This window comes from Callospermophilus lateralis, chromosome 4 (assembly GCF_048772815.1).
Source record: "Callospermophilus lateralis isolate mCalLat2 chromosome 4, mCalLat2.hap1, whole genome shotgun sequence".
NCBI lineage: Eukaryota > Metazoa > Chordata > Mammalia > Rodentia > Sciuridae > Callospermophilus > Callospermophilus lateralis.
Window position 1 is genome coordinate 53,339,329 of NC_135308.1, and position 21,099 is coordinate 53,360,427.

Sequence of the window (21,099 nt, forward strand, 5' to 3'; positions counted from 1 at the left end):
AAATAAAGTCTTTGAGAGTATAAAAGAGAAAAGAAGAATAGGCTGAACTAAAGCTACAGGAAGTAGTCACCAAATTTTCATAATTAGTCCCCATTTAACATAAACCAATGGAGAAAAGTTAAATCTTGAGCTTTTTTTTTTTAAATTTTTTTTAGTTATAGATGGACACAATACCTTCATTTCATTTGTTTATTTTTATGTGGTACCAGGGATCGAACCCAGTGCCTCACACATGCTAGGCAAGCACTCACCACTGAGCCACAACCTTGGTCCCTTGAGCTTTCTTCTTACCCAGAGAGCAAAAGAACAACACTTAGGTCTCCTACCTTGGATTGCTGGGGTGGTGGTGAAGGAGGTGGCTGAGGAGAGCCACTGCTAGGCCACGATGAAGTTGATTCAGTCATGTAGAGATTCCCAGGTGGTACTGAGGGCGCAGCTGAAGGCCAGGGGTAGCGGGAGCCTATCCCATAAGCACCAGGAGAAGCAGCCCATGCATCCTCTTGTGGTCGTACAGTTGGTCCTGACTGCTGAACACTACGATTACCATCCCCATAAGGATAATGGGGCAGGGTCATTCCGGGGTTCTAGATTGAGAGGAAAAAATATGCTGACCATTTCTAAAAAAACTAAAAGTAATGAAAATATTATTGGCAAATTCTAGGATGCTAGGAACTCTAATTAGTTGCCATAATTACTACAAGCCTGAAAAAAACCTGTTCCAGTTATACCGAGGAAAGATTTGGTGATGATCAAAATAGAAAGAATAAGGCCTAAAATTTAATTACTGAAGTATAGTATAAATCTGTCCATAGACACTATAATCAAATGATCCCATGTTATAAGGAAGCACAAATAAAGATATATTAGAAATCCTCTTAAAGTGAACAGAGAAATAAACATGGTATCATTCATAAAATATTTAAAAATATAAATCTAATAGCACACCAAAAAAAGGTTAAAACTAGGAAACTTTTAAACAATTCTCTAAAAATTTATTTTGCCAGGCACAATGGCACACCTAGAATTCCAGCAACTTAGGAAACTGAAGCAAGAGGGTCACAAATTCGAGGACAGCCTCAGCAATTTACCAAAAGCATGTCTCAAAATTAAAAATAAAGCCGGGTGCAGTGGCACACACATGTATTCTCAGCAACTCAGGAGGCTGAGGCAGGAGGATCTCAAGTTTAAAGTCAGCCTCAGCAGATTAGTGAGGCAGTTAGCAACTCCGTGAGATTATGTCTCTAAATAAAAAATGGGGGGGGGGGCGGAGGGGGGCGGGGGGGGCTGGGGTTGTGACTCAGTGGTAGAGCGCTCGCCTAGCAGGCATGAGGCACTGGGTTCGATTCTCAGCACCACATATATGTAAAATAAAGATATTGTAGAAACTTCTCAGAAGAAGATATACAATCAATCAACAAATACACGAAAAAATGCTCACCATCCCTAGCAATCAGAGAAATGCAAATTAAAACTACACTAAGATACCATCTCACTCCAGTAAGAATGGCAGCCATTATGAAGTCAAACAACTTCAAGTGCTGGTGAGGATGTGGGGAAAAAAGGTACACTCATACATTGCTGGTGGGACTGCAAATTGGTGCAGCCAATTTGGAAAGCAGTATGGAGATTCCTTGGAAAACTGGGAATGGAACCACCATTTGACCCAGCTATTTCTCTTCTCGGACTATACTCAAAAGACCTAAAAACGGCATACTATAGGGACACAGCCACATCAATGTTTATAGCAGCACAATTCACAATAGCTAGACTGTGGAGCCAACCTAGATGCCCTTCAATGGATGAATGGATTAAAAAAATGTGGCATTTATACACAATGGAATATTACTCAGCAATAAAAAAATAACAAGATCATGGCATTTGCAGGGAAATGGATGGCATTAGAGCAGATTATGCCAAGTGAAGTTAGCCAATCCCAAAAAAACAAATGCCAAATGTCTTCTCTGATATAAGGGAAATGGGGTAGGGAGGAAGAGCATGAGAAGAAAATTACCTCTAGATAGGGAAGAGAGGAATGGGAATTGCATGGAAGAGGGAAGGAGACCCCTTTCATTATACAGAATACAGGTATGAAGATGTGAAGGAAAAAAAAAAGAAGTGGGTCACATTAAATTGGGTAGAGAGAAGTGATGGGAGGGGAAGGGAGTGGGGGGGGGAATGGAAGGACAGCAGAATAAAATAGACATTATTATTGCTGTGGATATATATGTGACTACATGACCAATGTAATTCTACAACCTGTACACTCAGAAAAATGAGAAATTATATCCCATCTGATTCAAATGATGATATGTCAAGATCATTGTACTGTCATGTGTAACTAATTAAAACAAATTAAAAAAAAGATACTATTCCTTGACACCGTTTAAAAAATAAATATTTTTCAGAAAATAAAATAAAAAAGGACTGAGGACATGGCTCAGTGGTTGAGCATCCTTGGATTCAATTCCTGGTACCAAAAAAATTAATAAGTAAAAAGGGCTGGGGGTGTAGCTCAGTGGTAAAGTACCCCTGGGTTCAATACAAGTACCACCACCATCACAAAAAAAAAAAAAAAAATTTCTTTCACTTTATAAAAATTTTCTGAGTGGGCTGGGGATGTGGCTTAAGTGGTAGCGCACTCGCCTGGCATGCGTGCGGCTCAGGTTCGATCCTCAGCACCACATACAAACAAAGATGTTATGTCCGCCAAAAATTAAAAAATAAATATTAAAAATTCTCTCTCTTTCTAAAAAAAATTTGAAAAAAAAAATTTCTGATTATGACACCTTTAAGGTACCTTCAACTATTTATTGAAATAGTTACTACAAGAAAGAAAGGCATCCAATATAAAAGTAGTCCCTGCCTTCACCTCTGGAAAACTTCTGACCATCTTCAGTATTTTCTTAAATAAGCACTAATATAAATAAACACCCTTCCACTGTTTACAACTCAAGAAGCAAAGACTTTGAAATTTTTCCTACAGAAAACTGCTCACCTGTGAAGCAGGATATCCTGGGACCTGCCCTCTAAGAGGGGGCGCTTCAGTCTGACAGTCCTGTTGAGGATACATCCAACGAGAGGCTGGGGTTGGGCTGCTGCCAGGTGATCGATAAGTGCTTGGAACTTCTGTAGAGTAACTGGTCTGAGAATAGCCAGGTGCATAATAAGCCCCTGAATATGAGGCAGTATTTGCCCCAGGGCCTGGGGGATATGGTGGACCATATGCTCCATTTGTATAAGAATTCAAACTCTGAAAAAAAGCAAAATTGAGAAAAAAGATAAATGGGTAGAAGAGCTGAAGAACTGAAATGCCCTAACTGAATGCCCAATGTTGAAAATTTTAGGAAGAAATCAATAACTAATGAAAATACAAACTCCCTAACCAATCTGTAACGTATTCTTTCTCTCTTCTATTAAAATAATATTCCATAGACTGAACTGTAGAGCCCATGTAACAATGGAATGAAACATGTATATTGTGATGAGACACAAAGTGATGACCTTAGAACAATGCTTCTTAAACATTGCCTTAAGTATACCTGACAATAACATAACAGCAGAGAACTGACTGACTAACTGAAGAGGGAATTGTGGGAAACTTGAGAGAATTCCAGAGAGAAGGAAGACCATGATGTAAGAGGAAGAGAGACTATAGAGAAAGATCCAGCTATACCAGACTTTATATTTAACTGCTCTTAGTTTTAGTTTCTCCAACAGGAAAAATGAAGACCATAATCTTTTCTTGCAGGGTTAATATGAAAATTAAATGACATGACATAAATTAAGACTTAGTATCTGATACAAAGTATGCTCAATAAATGGAAAATTATTTATCTTATTGTTGTTAGTATTATTATGGCAAGATAAAGAAATAAACCCAATCTGACTCCAAAGTCCATGTTGGTACCATACCATTACTCTATTACCCAGATAATAACAGATAACAGATAATAACAGATAACAGAGATACATTCCTCATACACTGCTTACTGCCATGGTTTTTTATTTTGTTTGCAGAGCTGGGATTTGAATCTAATGTCACGTGCAAGCACTCTACTACTAAGCTTCATTCCCAGCCTTCCTTAACTGTAGTTTTAAATCACTTATCTAGACTATTACTAGTACCAAGAACCCTCAGTTTATAATACAAATGAGAGTAAAGCTAAAACCTAAATTTAAATGACCACCTTAATGTTTTCTACTAATTTCTACTTTACCTTTTAAAAACAGTAAAAACCCAGAATCAAGTTTTGCTGTGTTCACCTCTGTCTCTAAGACTAATCATTCTTTCTTTAGGTTTGAGAACAGACAAGGAATTCCAAAGAATTCCTCGCAGAGTCAAGTACAAGGGAAGAGCCAGCAATACATTCCTTGACCAGAAGGGCAATGAACCACCTCTTTGTTAAAGCTACTAAGAAGCTCTTTAAGCTTTCAGTCTAAACAAAGAACTCCTTAATATACCACACAATATACCTGATTGGATAGGTAAATCAAATTAGGTCAGATCAAGTTAGGTCAATTTTGAGTGAGTCCCCAGAAGTTGGAGACTGTCCCAGAAGAATTAAATGTTAATTCCTTTGGAGCCCTTCCTCCACCCTTATCTAGAACCTGCCCCTGCTCCAAACTGTTGCTAAGGTAACCTGTCCCAGGAATTGCACCTCCCTACAGGGAGCTATAAAGAGTGTCCTGGGCTGTACCATCTGGCCCTTCTCCCTTTCACCACACCTGTTTCCCACCTTTAGGCCCTCCCACCAAGCATGGTGGGGGTACTCCTGTAATCGAAGGAGAAAGATAAGGGGGAAAAGGCAGAAAAACAAAGGAGGTCTAGGACATATAAAAAGCACAGAACACCTCGCTTCTTGGGATACCAGGATACCAGCTATGGCCCCCTTCGCACCTTCCTGGGAGAAGTCTCTATTACCCTTTTTAAATAAACCCTGCTTTATATGCTTGCCTCAGCATGCTTAACTAATGTTCAAACTTCAGCATTTGAGAGAGCAGAACTTGTCACAGGTAACTGGTGGTATTAGCATTGTGGTTATGTTTTCAAAATGTCCTTGGCTAGGGTTGTGGCTCAGTTGCAAAACATTTGCCTAGCATGTGTGTGGCATTGGGTTCAACTCTCAGCACCACATATAAAGGTCCACTGACAACTTAAAAAAAAATTTAAAAAGCCCTTGCCGGGTGCTGCGGTGCACACCTATAATCCCAGAGACTCAGGAGGCTGAGGCAGGAGGATTCAGAGTTCAAAGCCAGCCTCAGCAAAAATGAAGCGCAAAGAAACTCAGTGAGACCCTGTCTCTAAATAAAATACAAAAAAGGGCTGGGGCTCAGTAGTTGAGTGCCCCTGAATTCAATCCCCAATACCCACCCCAAAAGTCCTTATATTTTAAAAAAACATACTTAAGGGCTGGGGATGTGGCTCAAGTGGTAGCTGGCTCGCCTTGCATGCGTGTGGCCCAAGTTCGATCCTCAGCACCACATACGAACAAAGATGTTATGCCCGCTGAAAACTAAAAAATAAATATTAAAAAAAAAATTCTCTCTCTAAAAAAAAAACATACTTAAGTTTATTTACAAGTTATACAGTTTGACATCTGGAATTTCTTCAAAGTACTCTAAAGAAATGCTCCAAAGATAAATACATGATAGTCCAGGATTAATAATCAAAGCTGAAAGATGGACACACAGGCATTTTTTATGCTATTCTTACTACTTTTGTTTGAAAATTACCTTAATATTAAAAAGAGAGGGATTGGGGTTGTGGCTTAATGGTAGAGCACTTGCCTAGCATGTGTGAGGCACTGGGTTGGATTCTCAGCGCCACATATAAATATATAAATAAAATAAAGGTCTATCAACGTTTAAAAAATTTTTTTTACATATTAAAAAGAATGTTCTTGATATTGCGCCCTAATATTAACATGGCAAGTGCATAGGGCAACTAAAGTGCTAAATTAAAAAGTGTATAATCATTTAAAGCTGTGTAAACATGATAGGGAAAAAAAGAAATTTTTTAAAATATGAATATATTAAGATGGCACAAGTAGTATTTTTTCTCCTCTCCCTAGTTTCCAATTTTTTTGTTGTTCTTCCAGTCCTTTCCTACTTTTTTCTTTCTTTCTTTCTTTCTTTTTTTTTTTTTTTTGTGGTAGTGGGGATTGGACTCAGGAGTACTCAACCATTGAGCCACATCCCCAGCCCTTTTTTGTATTTTATTTAGAGACAGGGTCTGAGTTGCTTAGTGGCCTCTGGCTCCTTCTTTTTTTTTTTTTTAGATTCATTAAATTGCTTACTAAACTGCTGAGGCTGGTCTTAACTTGTGATCCTCCTACCTCAGCCTCCCAAATTGCTGGGATTACAGGCATATGAACCATCGTTTTTGGCTTCCAGTCCTTTTTTAAATTTTAGTGTGAGACAGAGGTCTTGCTAATTTGCCAAGGCTGGCCTAAAACTTTTCATCCTCCTGCCTCAGCCTGCCAAGGATCTGGGTGGGATGGCACACCATGCCCAGCCCAAAATTTTAATAATAAAGCTACATTACTTTTTAGAGTAAACAAAGTTTACACTTAAAAATATCATATAAAATTTCAGATATGGCTAAAATCCAGTTGGCTGCTAGGACCCTAGCTATTTCCTTGATATCCAAGTAGACTATTTTAATGAAGGCAGTCTGTGTCTAAGGACAGCAAGTTTTCTGTTTGTTTTTGTACTGGCACTGAACCCAGAGACATTCACTGAGTTACATTCCCAGAACTTTTCATTTTTAATTTTGAGGCAGGGTCTCACTAAGTTGCTGAGGCTAGTTGAAAACTTGCAATTCTCCTGGCTCAGCCTACCGAGTTGCTGGGATTTTAGGCATGTGTCACTCATCCAGCAAGACAACTTTTAATTGCAAATTTGTCAGCTGATATGGTAATATGCAACCTAAAACTGAGCAAATCACAAGAATTAAATAAAATCTTCTTTGATAGTTGCCGCTCCTGACCCATGGGGGCAGCTGAACTTAAGGTCGCTCATGTGAATTTCCAGGAACACCAAATAAAACACAGACACTTTACCTTTAAACAAACTTCAGGACGGCTCCTCCGCTTTTAGCCTCAAGCCCCCCCCTCCAAATGGGAGAGCGAGGGATAGTCATGAGAGTCTGACGAGAGAGCGTGCAAGCACGTTTGGAAGTGGGCTTTTACTGGGAGGACCCTCATTCTTATAAAGTTCCATCCAAAAAAGGTAAGAAGGGGCGGAGTTACAAAGAGCTTGTGAGTGTAATTCGACCCAAGGGCTGTAGGGCAACGCCTATGTCTGAAGGCTTGTCCTCAAACTTCCAGGACCAGGGCAATGTCCAAGTCACTACGAGGTGTAGTGATGGTCAAAGCCTCTCCGCTCCAAAATGAAAGACCGGAATCATTCAGAGTGGCTCCCCACAGATAGTTTACTTGAAAGTACCATTCTGGATTCCAAAAGAAATCAAAATCGGCACTCTCAAAATTCGGATAAATTACAACTAATGCTCTTACTCTAGGACAAAATGCAAGACATAATTTTAAGGAAGAGGTAGAAGGTCTAGGCAGCCAGGGCAAGACAGCAAGTGAGGAGGTCAGGGCAAGGCCAGAACAAAGGAGCACGGAGAGGGTCTTCTGATGAGGTCAACTTCCTGCTTGACAAAAGTACTTGTAGACACAAGGAGGGAATCCAATCAGACACTTTGGTACTTGTGCTTTTAAATAGGGGACCCAAGAGAAAAACTAAAACAGACGCATGGACACAGGAGGCACCAATCAATAATAATGAAGAGCCCATGGACAGGAGAGTAGATAAGGAAAGGAGGAAATTTCACGGACTATAAAAAGAACAGGTCAAAACTCCTCCACCAGATTCCCAGGGTTAGGGCCCCTTTTTTCAGAGAAGTCTATGGCTATATCTCTGTCACTTTTGCAATAAACCTACTTCTTGTTTGCTACCTGTAACCTGTTCTTCAATTCTTTACTGAAAGGAGACAAGGAACCCAGACAACAAACCAAGCAACCCCAAATAGTAACAATTTAAGAGCCAAAAGACATCTCACTATTTGCCATCTCAATACAAGCTAAAGATTGTCTGACATAAAATACTTTTTACTAAAGTTGGTTTCCCAGTTGATGGATTATTGTGTAGATATGGAAGAAAAATGGTCAAGTTTCTTGCCCAGAAAAAGGCTGTTGAGATTCCCTTACTATTTGGTATATGACTATAAAAGTGCAGACAGATGTGAGCTAAGCAAAAAATTATTTCCCCTAGCAGTATCACAACTTTTCCTGTTGTGCTTATCGTGAAAAATACGGAAAATTTTACCACAAAAGTATTCCAAGACTTCATAATTATCAGTAGTTAACATCACCTTGAATTTTCACTAACACTTGTTTTTGGAACTACCAAATCTACCATCATCCACCGGTTGCTCTCTCAAGTAATATCTCAATTTAAAGAGCTATTCCAATTTTTGTCTTATGGAGCTCCTAACTACAGTACTTAATTTTTTTTAATTTTTATTTTATTTTTTTTTTGGCACTGAGGATTGAACCCAGGGATGCTTAACCACTGAGCCATATCCCCAGCCCTTTTTTATATTTTATTTAGAGACAGGATCTCACTGAGTTGCCAAGTGTTGAGGCTGGCTTTGAACTCAAAATCCTCCTGCCACAGCCTCCAGAGTGGCTGGGATTACAGATGCATGCAACCATGCCCAGCCCTTTATGTTCATTATAAAAATTACTTCCTGGTTTTGATCTCTTTGTGAGTTTATAACTACTTTCTCCAAATATCTACTGTGTCCAGAGATCACTACTTGCAACATGCATGTTTAATAACAATATGGAGTCAGAATACCACCTATCAACTTTGCAGTTAACATGTTTGCTAAGGATGAGACAATGACCAATTTCAGAATGTCTCAAAGACAACTCAAAAAACACAAACAAGAAATTATGCATTATTTTTTTTGTAAAGTATATTTTTTTATTATTAATATTAGTTGTTCAAAACATTACAAAGCTCTTGACATTTCATATTTCATACATTTGATTCAAGTGGATTATGAACTCCCATTTTTACCCCATATACAGATTGCAGAATCACATCGGTTACATCCACTTTTTTACATACTGCCATACTAGTGTATGTTGTATTCTGCTGCCCTTCCTATCCCCTACTATCCCCCGCTTCCCTCCCCTCCCCTCCCATCTTCTCTCTCTACCCCATCTACTGTAATTCATTTCTCTCTCTTGTTTTTTTTCCCTTTCCCCTCACTTCCTCTTATATGTAATTTTGTATAACAATGAGGGTCTCCTTCCGTTTCCATGCAATTTCCCTTCTCTCTCCCTTTCCCTCCGGCCTCTCGTCCCTGTTTAATGTTGATCTTCTTCTCATGCTCTTCCTCCCTGTTCTGTTCTTAGTTGCCCTTCTTATATCAAAGAAGACATATGGCATTTGGTTTTTAGGGATTGGCTGGCTTCACTTAGCATAATCTGCTCTAATGCCATCCATTTCCCTGCAAATGTCATGATTTTGTCATTTTTTAATGCTGATTAATACTCCATTGTGTATAAACGCCACATTTTTTTTATCCATTCATCTATTGAAGGGCACCTAGGTTAATTCCACAGTCTAGCTATTGTGAATTGTGCTGCTATGAACATCAATGTAGCTGTATCCCTATAATAGGCTCTTTTAAGGTCTTTGGGAAATTGACCAAGAAGGGGGATAGCTGGGTCAAATGGTGGTTCCATTCCCAGCTTTCCAAGGTATCTAAATTATGCATTCTTCTCTAGCAATCAGAGAAATGCAAATCAAAACTACTCTAAGATATCATCTCACTCCAGTCAGAATGGCAGCTATTATGAAGATAAACAACAAATGTTGACCAGGATGTGAGGAAAAAGGTACACTCATACATTGCTGGTGGGACTACAAATTGGTGCAGCCAATTTGGAAAGCAGTATGGAGATTCCTTGGAAAACTGGGAATGGAACCACCATTTGACCCAGCTATTCCTTTTCTCGGACTATACCTAAAGGACTTAAAAACAGCATACTACAGGGACACAGCCACATCAATGTTTATAGCAGCACAATTCACAATAGCTGAAATGTGGAGCCAACCTAGATGTCCTTCAGTGGATGAATGGATAAAAAAAATATGGCATTTATACATAATGGAATATTACTCAGCATTAAAAAAACAACAAAATCATGGCATTTGCAGGTAAATGGATGGCGTTGGAGAAGATAATGCTAAGTAAAGTCAGCCAATCCCAAAAAACAAATGCCGAATATTTTCTCTGATATAAGGGGGATGACTCATAGCGGGGTAGGGAGGGAGAGCATGGGAGGATTAGATTAATTCTAGGTAGGGAAGAGGTGTGGGAGGGAAAGAGGTGGAAGGGGATTAGCAAGGATGGTGGAATGTGATGGTCATCATTATACAAAGTACATGTACGAAGACTTGAACTGGGTGTCAACATACCTTATATACAAACAGAAATATGAAAAATTGTGATATATATATATGTGTGTGTGTGTGTGTGTATTAAGATTGAATGCAAAAAAAAGAGTACATGTATAATGGCATAAATTGACGTGAACATACTTTATATACAGAGATATGAAAAATTGTGCTCTATATGTGTAATAAGGATTGTAATGCATTCTACTGTTGTCGTGTATTTAAAAAAATAATAAAATCAATAAAAAAATTATGCATTCTTGGTTTATTAAAACTATTTTTAATTAGAGATTTTAAGATTTATAAAACACACCAAAAAGAATGATTGTGAGGCAAGATTAATATAAGGAGGCAACCAGAAGGAAAATGAGTGATATGATTTTTCTTTTTCTTTTTTTTTTTTTTTTTCCTTTTTTGAGGTACCAGTTACCAGGGCCTCATTATACTAGGGGTATATTCTACCAGATACTAGGGCCTCATCATACTAGGGGTGTGAGCTACGTCCCCAGACTTCTTAAATTTTACTTTGAGACAGGGCCTTACTAAGTTGTCCAGGCTGGCCTTGAACTTGGAATTCTCCTGCAGGTTTTTTAAAACTGAATTAATTATTCATCCCTTTAAAGAAAATGTATTTCCATTATTTCAGCTTCCACTAGAAAATTTAAAGAGACAAACATATATTTGACTACCTAAAACCCATCAGAAGACTAATTCTGCAGAGAAAGTCAGTTTATAGACAATTCTAATCTGGATCTAAAGTTCTGGGTACTCATTTGAAGGCTGCTTAAATGTAGCTGCTTTAAAAATATATATTGCAATTGTATTCCTTAAAAATTACTTACATACAGAAATACAGTATCTAGATAGAAAAAAAAAAACTTTGACAATTATTGTTAGGACAGCAAGATTATGGATGATACTTAAATATTTTCTCACTGGTACAAACACTGTGAAAAGTAATTTGCTATACCTAATAAAGATATACACACCAAAACCCAACAATTCCACACCCTAGAGAAATTCTTGTCTCATATGTGTACAATAGAAAAATAAAAATCTGAGCAAAAAGAAGGAAGCTGCAAAAGGTTAATGTGAAACTACTCAAAGTTTAAAAACATGTTAAATAATACTACATAAAGTTTATGGATATAAATACAAGTATAAAAGCATAAAAACAGAAAGAGGATAATAAATATAATTTAAGGAAATGGAAAGAAAATGTCATAAGGAGCTTTAATTGTATTTTTTTAAATATGAACTCTGGTAAAATTAAAAATTGATAAAGCAAGGTATTGTAGATAAAATGATGCATATATTTTCTTCAAATATTTATAATGAAATATTTGTCATAAATAAAAATTTTTTAAATATGTACATTTTTTAAATACATGTACATTTTATATATGTTTTTTCCTGATTCTGAGAAGTAATTTACTCTGCCTCAAGTTACCTTTGCTGTAGATAATATGTGCCTAGATCTGTAGATAATATGTTCCTTATCAACATAAATGAGGTACTGGGTAAAACCCCCCCAGTACCACAAAAATAAATAAATAAATTAAATACTAATGAAACTGATGGAACCCATTAAATTAAAAAGTAAAACAAAGCTCACATATTACCACTACGAAATTTCCACAAGTTCTGAAACTAATTGATTCGTTAAGAACAAATTCAGAAAGTTTGTCAATTTTCAACCATACCTGGCCTTGCAAATCTGGTCTGATAGGATATGTACTTGGGTATGGGGCCCTAGGTCGTGCAGGAGAATTCCAGTAGTTAGAACTGTAGCCAGGATATGGTGGCTGCTCCTATGAAAACAAGAAAAATTCACTTTCAATAACATTTTTACATCATTCTGAAATAAATTGACAGAGGCAAGATATAGATATCAAAAAAGAAAACAGACAAAAAGCAATAGAATCCTACCATTATTTATCACTATTAAACTCATGAAGATACATTACATGATAAATTACATGCCCTGGAACAAAACAATTTTTGACTATCTAGTAAAAGACTATTCTTATGCATTATGCTAATTTCACCAAAACAAATAAAGGAAATGAATGTCAATGAAGGAATTCTGCATCAAAATAATTAGTGGAGAGGGGTTGAGGCTCAGTGGTAGAGCACTGGCCTAGCACATGCAAGGTCCTGGGTTCGATCCTCAGCACTACATAAAAATAAATAAATAAAATAAAGGTGTACAAAAATTTTAAAAAATATAATTAGCAAAACCAGATATATTATAATATAATATTTGTATTTATAATATATTTATAATGTATTTATAATATTTGCTTTTATTCCTCCTTAGTCACTACCCCTTATCACTAGAGGTTGAACACCCCTAATTTAATAGTGTAAGAATGCTACTGAAAGTGAATTTTTCTTTTTTTCTTAGGAGCAGCCATCATATCCTTTCCACTCTGGGTAGGCTTCAACATCAGGAATTAATGTAGAACAAAATTCTACAACTAATATAGAACATGGAGCAAATCTAGCCATGACAATAAATCTCTTCAGCCTTTCCAACTCAAAAAGTTAATTCAATGATTTGCAACAATTCAATAAATTGGGTTTTCTTTTTTTTAAGATGGATACAATACCTTCATTTATTTATTTATTTGTTTGTTTGTTTGTTTATTTATTTATTTATTGTGGTGCTGGGGATTCGAGGCAGGCACTCTACCAACTGAGCTAAATCCCCAGCCCTCAATAAGCTTTGGTAAGAGACAAGACCAACTCAAAACTTTGCAGAGCATCTATTGTCTGGCTTAATGTATGTATACATTTATTATCCTGTAAGTTATTTTGCTTTGAACTTTATCATTTAAGTATACTTCTAAGGTTGGACAGAATCTCTGAATTTTTTCCTAAATTTTGAATGTGGTTTCACAAAGAAATTCATTGGCGGTTGTAACCACTAAGAGGTTACCGCTATCTTAGCTTAATTGCACTACTTCTAAATTTCATAATACTTTCAAAGCATGTAAAGATTCTATATGACAATATACATGCTAGGCAAGTAGTATTACCTTTATAAAAAAAGAGAAACTAGAGAATAGCAGGACTACTACTACTTCTTCTTCTTCTTCTTCTTCTTTTTTAAACATTACAGGCAAACTTCAAATCCTAACTTCATCTTCCAATCAGGCAAATTCCTCTAATTAATGCCCTCCCTCTTGTCCCCTTGATTTAGGGGTGAGCTTCTGACTAACTGCTTTCTCTCTACCAAGAATGTGAATCATCACCAGGTACAGTGGCGCACGCCTGTAATCCCAGCAGCTTAGGAGGCTAAGGCAGGAGATTTTGAGTTCAAAGCCAGCCTCAGCAATGGTGAGGCGCTAAGCAACTAAGTGAGACTCTGTCTCTAAATAAAATACAAAATAGGGCTTGGGATGTGGCTCAGTAGTTGAATGCCTTTGAGTTCAATCCTCAGTACCCTCCCCCATCTCTGCAAAAAAGAGAGCATAATCGTGAATGATACTGGCCAAATTATATTGCTATATTGTGTGCATGTATGAATGTGTAACAACAAATCTCACAATCATGTACTATTATAATGTACCAATTAAAAACTGGGGGGAGAGTGTAAATCATGAGAAAAGAGATAAAAAGAGAAGGGCTAAAGTTGACTCACCCCAGAGGTAGTGAGTTAATATCTAACTTCTTAGACCTACCCTGGTTTCTGTCCTTTTCCACTGATTGTATGAGGTTCCCATATTTTTACTACCACTCCAACTCTCCTATCTTCTATATCACCTATGTCCTCACTTCCTTCCTGACTCAGCTTCCCAAGATCTTAACCCTAACCCTAACCCAAAACCTCTGTCACTCTGGGTGATATGGGCATAACCAAGGCTGTACTTCTCGAGGAACAATATCATATACTCTAAACTAAAGGGGGTTGGGGGTTATATCATATATTCCAAACTAAAGGGGGTTGGGGGTTATGGAGTATATCAAAATAATCCAGCCAGCCAAGAAACAAACAAACAAAAGCAAATAACAATAAGCTATTATTGAGGGTGGTTGGACCAATACATTGAGTTGCCAAAATATGATATCTAAAATTTATGGCACATGCAAAGAAATTGGAAAGTATGACCCATAAAAAGAGAAAGTAACAAAACTGTTCATGAATGTGACCAGATGTCAGATTAAAAAATAAAAAAAAAAAACTTCAAAGTAGCCATTATATGTATCTGTTTGAAGAACTAAAGAAAACTGATTAAAATAGTAAAGAAAGGTGTGATTACATGTTGCAAAAAATAGAGAATAGCAACTCCAAATAACAACTTTTAAAAAAAGAATCCATAAGAAATTCTGGGATTTAAAAGTACAATAACTAAAGTAATACTTTCACTAGAGGGGCTCAACAGGAGATTTGAAATGGCAGAAGAAAGAATTAGCAAACTTGAAGGATAGATTGGTATAGATAATGCAATCTGAAGAACAGAAGAAAAAGAAGACTGAACAAAAAGAGTGTCAGAGATATTTTTGACACCACTCAATACACCACCATACCAGAAATGATAAGAAGGTTAAATCAGGCATAGTGGCACATGCTTATAATTCCAGCCACTCAGGAGGATGAAGAATGGGGATCACAAGTTTGAGGCCAGCCTGGACAATTTAATGAGAACTTGCCTCAAAATAAAATAAAAAGGGTTGGGGATATAGCTCTGTGGTAGAATGCCCCCAGATTCAATCTCCAATATCCCCCAACAAAGAAACGCTAATATATTAAAACATATAGACTTGCTCCTTTCTTCTCTCAGATTCTTTAAAAAACATAAAATTATTTAAATTAGTAAGTATAATAAGTAACAATGGGTCAGTAACATTTATAGATAGAGTATGGATAACAATTATATCATAAAGGAGACAAGTATATAAAATTGTATAGAAGTAACATTTATTTCTACATATCACTGGAATTAAGTTAGTCTAAATAGGAAGTTGATTCTGGTAACATGCATAGTTAGCCCACAAATAACTACTAAGGAAAGAGAAATACATACAAGTATCCATTAAAGAAATTTAAAAGCTACATTAGAAAATATTCTTGAAAGCTAGTGGTGTGGGTATAGCTCAGTGATAAAGCACTTGTCTAGCATGGATGAGGTCCTTGGAATTGGCCTCAGTAGAGACAGGAAAAAAGGCAATTGGTACAACTGGCACCCAATTTAGGTTTCAGCTCCACCAGCCTATTTTCCAAGTTTCCAAGTTCTAATAAGCCTAACAGTTTCCCTTTATTTCCCAGCCTTAGAAGCTGTATTTGCTTCCTACAGTTACTATCTTCTATTACTTCTGTTTTCTTTTTCCCTTTTCAGAACTCCAGTACCTATTTAACTAATTCCCTAAATCAAATTATCAGTTTCAAAAGAACTAGTGAGGTTTCTGTTTTCCTGCATAGATCCTGACTTACACAGTTAGCTTCTAAATATGAACTTCTATTGAAAAATAATTAAAAAAAAAAATCAGGGCTGGGGGGGCTGGGATTGTGGCTCAGCGGTAGAGCACTCGCCTAGCACGTGCGAGGCCCTAGGTTCGATCCTCAGCACCACATAAAATAAATAAATAAAATAAAGATATTGTGTCCAACTACAACTAAATATAAATTTTTTTTTTTTTTTTTTTAAATCAGGGCTGGGGTTGTAGCTCAATGGTAGAGCACTTGCCTAGTACTTGTGAGGCACAGATTTAATCCTCAGCACCAGATAAAAAATAAATAAAAATAAAGGTATTGTATCCATCTACAACTAAAAAAAATTTTTTTTTAATCAAGTTCTCTTAAATTAATAACTGATTATATGTCTTAGAATGGGATACCTGCAAAATTCTTGTACCAGAGATCAACAGCTCAGTAATAGAACATGTGTAAGGCCCCGGATTCAATCCCCTCCACCAAATAAGGAAACAAAGAACTGTAATTCAGAACTATTCCTAAAAATGGGTGGGATGTACTATATGTAAATTATGCTATTTTTTAAAAAAATAAGAATATTTTCAACTAAATAATAAAAATCATTAATTTTAGCCAGGCGTGGTAGTATACACCTATAATCCTAGCAACTCAGAAGGCTGAGGAAAGGAGATTACAAATCTGAGGCCAGCCTCAGCAACTTAGCAAGACCCTAAGCAACTCAGCAAGACCCTGTCTCAAAATAAAAAAAAACAAGGTCTGGGGTATATCTCAATGGTAAAGCACCCTTAGGTTCAATCTCCCTTAATATACTTTTTCAAAAATATATTGTCAATTACAAAAGATTATCTTTGTCCCCCCACACACACCTTGTCTCTCTTTTTTTCCCTTCCTTTTGGACAAAAGGGGACAAATATAAAAATATGTCCAGTAACACTGAAAGTCTGTGCTTATGCCTGACACAACCTAACACAAATGGCTTCATAGGATATTGACTAAAGCTAAACTTTAAAATGGCATAAGGAAGTGAAGAACTAACTCTAAACTTTTCATTTATTGACTGAAATATAAACTAAAACAAAAGTTTAAATAAAAAAGGTAATAAAAGGTTTTCACAAGTGATTATAATATGAATTAAAGCTTTTCTGGCAAAGGAAATTTAATTACAATTTTCTGTGGCAAAATACCATTTATTTACTTTTTTCTGTTCTAAGATATACTACTTAAATCTCAGATGAAGGCTAGAGTCAAGTAAATTCCTTCTCATTTTTGTCCTAGAACTAACTAGTTACATAAGAAGTAAAGAGCTGAGATATGACTCAGTGGTAGAGTGCATGCTTAGCATGCTCAAGGTCCTGGGTTCAAGACCCAACACACACACACACACACACACACACACACACACACACAAAGATGGATATATGATTAAATTTAGTGACTTACCAATATTGCTGCAAAAAATAACTTTGGCCCAAGCAAATCTAATAATGGAGGAATCTGGGTAGTGCTGGTACTATACAAGTTATACTTATAAATTTGCTTATATTTTTAAACAAGATCTTCACAAAAGTTAGCTTAAAAATACATAAATAATTTGTACAGCTAAATATCCAAAATCACTTTATCCTCATCATAATTTTTGAAATTTCCAATCTCATTTGAGTTTTCTCCAAGTTTTTCTACAATTTCCACCCTTTCCCTAGCACCTGATTATAACATTTATCAGCATATGCTATAATATAAATTTCCCAGCATATCCTATCCTATTTTCCTTACTCTGAAATGACCTGTACTTCTCCTCTCCTCCAACTCTGAATTCCTTCTATCCCCTCAAGAGGTTTCAATTCTTTTCCTCACTTTATTTATTTACTTATTCATTTTTTAATTTAATTTTATTTTTTTCCTTCACTTTTTTTATTTGTTCTAATTACTTATACACACCAGTAGAATGCATTTTGACATTGGCGATTTCAAAGCCAGCCTCAGCAAAAACTAAGCACTAAGCAACTCAATGAGACCCTGTCTCTAAATAAAACACAAAATAGGACTGGGGACATGGCTCAGTGGTCGAGTGCCCCTGAATTCACTCCCCAGGACCCAAAACAAAGAAAAAAAATTTTCTAGAAGTACTTCTTATCAAAACCTCTCATTCAGCCAAGCCTGGTGGCATACCTCTTTCATCCCAGCTGCTTGGGAGGACAAGGAAGGAGGATCACAAGTTCAAGGCCAACCTCAGCAATTCAGCAAGGCCCTGGGTAACTGAGTAAGACCCTGTCTCAAAATAAAAAAATAAAAAACCTGGGCTCAGTGGCACAGGCCTCTATGTAGTCCCAGCAGTTCAGGCTGAGACAGGAGGATCGTGAGTTCAAAGCCAGCCTCAGCAAAAAAAAGAAAAAAAGTGAAACACTAAAACAATTCAGTGAGACCCTATCTCTAAATAAAATACAAAATAGGGCTTGGGTTGTGGCTCAGTGATCGAGTGCCCCTGGTACAAAAAAATAATAATAATAATTAATTAAATTAAAATAAAAAAGGGTTGGGGATATGGCTCAGTGGTTAAGTGCCCTGGGTTCAATCTCCAGTACCAAAAATAAGTAAATATATATAATATACATGTATAACATATATGTATATACTACACATATTGTATATGTATACGATATATATATATATATAAAATACCTGTATTTATATTTGTATAATTATAGGGACTAGAGAAAAGGAATATAAAATATTATGGGAGGGGGCTGGGTTGTAGCTCAGTGGTAGATACTTGCCTAGCACGTGTGAGGCACTGGGTTAGCTTCTCAGCACCACATATAGATTAAACAAAGGTCCTTCAACAACTAAAAAAATACTAAAAAATATATATTATGGGAGAAAATAATTGAAGAATAATAGACTCCAAGAAGTCATGTACAAACCAGGCAAGGACAGTGGTATGAGAACTGAAAAGAAGTTGTTGGACTGGCAATTTGAAGCTATTGTTGATTTTAGTGGTGATAGTTTAAAGAAGTATTATTATATATAAACCTTATCATCAACAAATCTTGTTGAAATGCAGTTTCAAAGCCTGGCTGTGGCACATGACTGAAATCCCAGTGACTCTGGAGGCTGAAGCAGGAGGATTATAAATTCAAAGCCATCCTCAGTAACCCACTGAGGCCCTGAGCAACTTAGTACGATTCTGTCTCAAAATAAAAATAAAATAAAAAGAGCTGGGGATGTGACTCAGTGGTAAAGCACTCCTAGGTTCAATCCCTACTACCAAAATAAATAACTAAATAAAATGCAGAGTCAATAGATCTGGGGTAGGGCCTGAGACAAAATATTTCCAACCAGTTCCAATTGTTATGCAGATGCTGTTAGTTCAAGGATCAAACTACAGTGCTGTAAATACTGGATATTTACTGTACACTTTAAGGATAGGTAACAAGAAAAATTTTACTCTTTGAAGTAATTTTTCCTAAAATTACTTTTTTTTAAGAGAGAGAGAGCGAGAGAGAAAGAGAGAGAATTTTTTAATATTTATTTTTAGTTTTTAGTTTTCAGTGGATACAACATCTTTGTTTGTATGTGGTGCTGAGGATCAAACCCACCGCCCGCATGCCAGGCGAGCGTGCTACCGCTTGAGCCACATCCCCAGTCCCCTAAAATTACTTTTGGGGGGAAAAATAATGGAGGGCTAGGGATGTAGCTCAGTGGTAAAGCACTTGCCTAATGTATAAAAGGCCCCAAGTTCAAGGGCTGGGGTTGTGGCTCACCTGTAGAGTGCTCGCCTATCATGCATGAGGCACTGGGTTCAATCCCCAGCACCACATAAAAATAAAAAAATAAAGATGTTGTGCCTACCTATAACTAAAAAATAAATATTAAAAAAAGGCCCCTAGTTCAAGGCCCAGCATCTCAAAAAATAAATAAATAATAAATGGAGAGAGTGGCAGATTTCCAATTTTCCCCTGTCATATTTAAATATGTTAATATAGTCAAGTCTTTATTCTGGCTCAATGCAACATCATCTCAATATATCCAATTCTATAGTGCAAAGCTTCTCAAACATAAATGTGTATATGAATCACCTGGGAATCTCAATACATTGCAGTAGTGCTGAGAGCCATTAGCCAAGTAGGTATGACAATTTCCTTGCCAGCGTACCCCATGTTGCTTACAGGAAGGACTCTTGGTAAAATGGACCTGCCTTGGACATTTTGCAGTGACATTGCATGTAAGGTGACCTTGCTCAAGGACCAGGGCGGTTCAGGGTTTAGGGCGGTTCCAGGTTTAAGGTGTACCCTGCTGGGAATAGGGTGTATCCTGCTGCCTCAGGCTTGCCGCTCCAGTAGTTCCCGTTGAGTTCTCACAGGATTCAGAGAGTATTTGGGCAGAGAACGTGGATTTCCCCAGAACGTGTTTGTAGAGGGCCGGTGTGAGTTCAGGAATAAAGAATTGCTGTTTGAATCTACAAAGCTATGAGTGGCTCGTGATTTTGTGCCCAGCCAGACTGCAGCACAGTAGTAAGTCTAAAAGAGGGCAGATTCTGCGTTTCTAATAGGCTTCCAAGACTTTTTTTAGTAGCAAAATTCTTACCTTCCTATTTTGTTTGGTTTTTAGTTTGACAGACTTAACAATATAAAAACATTAAACTTACATAAAAACCAATAAAGACAATGAATTAAAAAAAAAGTTTGCAATATCTATGACAACAGGCACTGTATTCATTTTCTACTACCTATAGAAGAAATTACCAAACTATACTTTTAAAGTTTCAGAATCCTTGACCTGAATGATAGAATACAAACTTTTAAAATGATTTACAAATGCCAATTATACACAGCCAAGTCTAACAAAAGTAAATAAGCAGTTTGGAGGTCCTCTTCTCTTTTCCTTCAACTGATCTTTAAATCTGGGCACCTATAAGTCAAGCATTTCATCACTAGATCACAGGATTAAAGTCCCACAATTTACTTATTCCAGATCTTTCTTTTACAGTAAACTCTCACTGCTACACATTTTTTCTCATACAATTTTATGAGATATAACTAGCATACCATAAACCCATTCTTTTAGTGTACAAATTACCTCAAAAAGAAACACCAAGGGATTGAGGTTGTGGCTCAGTGCTAGAGCACTTGCCTAGCATGTGTGAGCATGCGCTGTGTTGAGCCTCAGCACCACATAAAAAAATA

At 36.8% G+C, this 21,099-nt stretch overlaps 1 protein-coding gene across 1 annotated transcript in view; it reads right to left on the bottom strand.

The window, feature by feature from the left end:
* The window catches only part of Bag4 (BAG cochaperone 4), a 28,769-nt gene that overhangs the window by 5,321 nt on the left and 2,349 nt on the right, over positions 1-21,099 (bottom strand). Inside the window, exons 2-4 of the mRNA XM_076852482.1 lie at positions 12,183-12,290; positions 2,996-3,250; positions 327-584 (exon numbers count right to left, since the gene is read on the bottom strand). Coding sequence (XP_076708597.1) covers positions 327-584; positions 2,996-3,250; positions 12,183-12,290 — 621 coding nt within the window. The remainder of the gene's footprint in view (positions 1-326; positions 585-2,995; positions 3,251-12,182; positions 12,291-21,099) is intronic.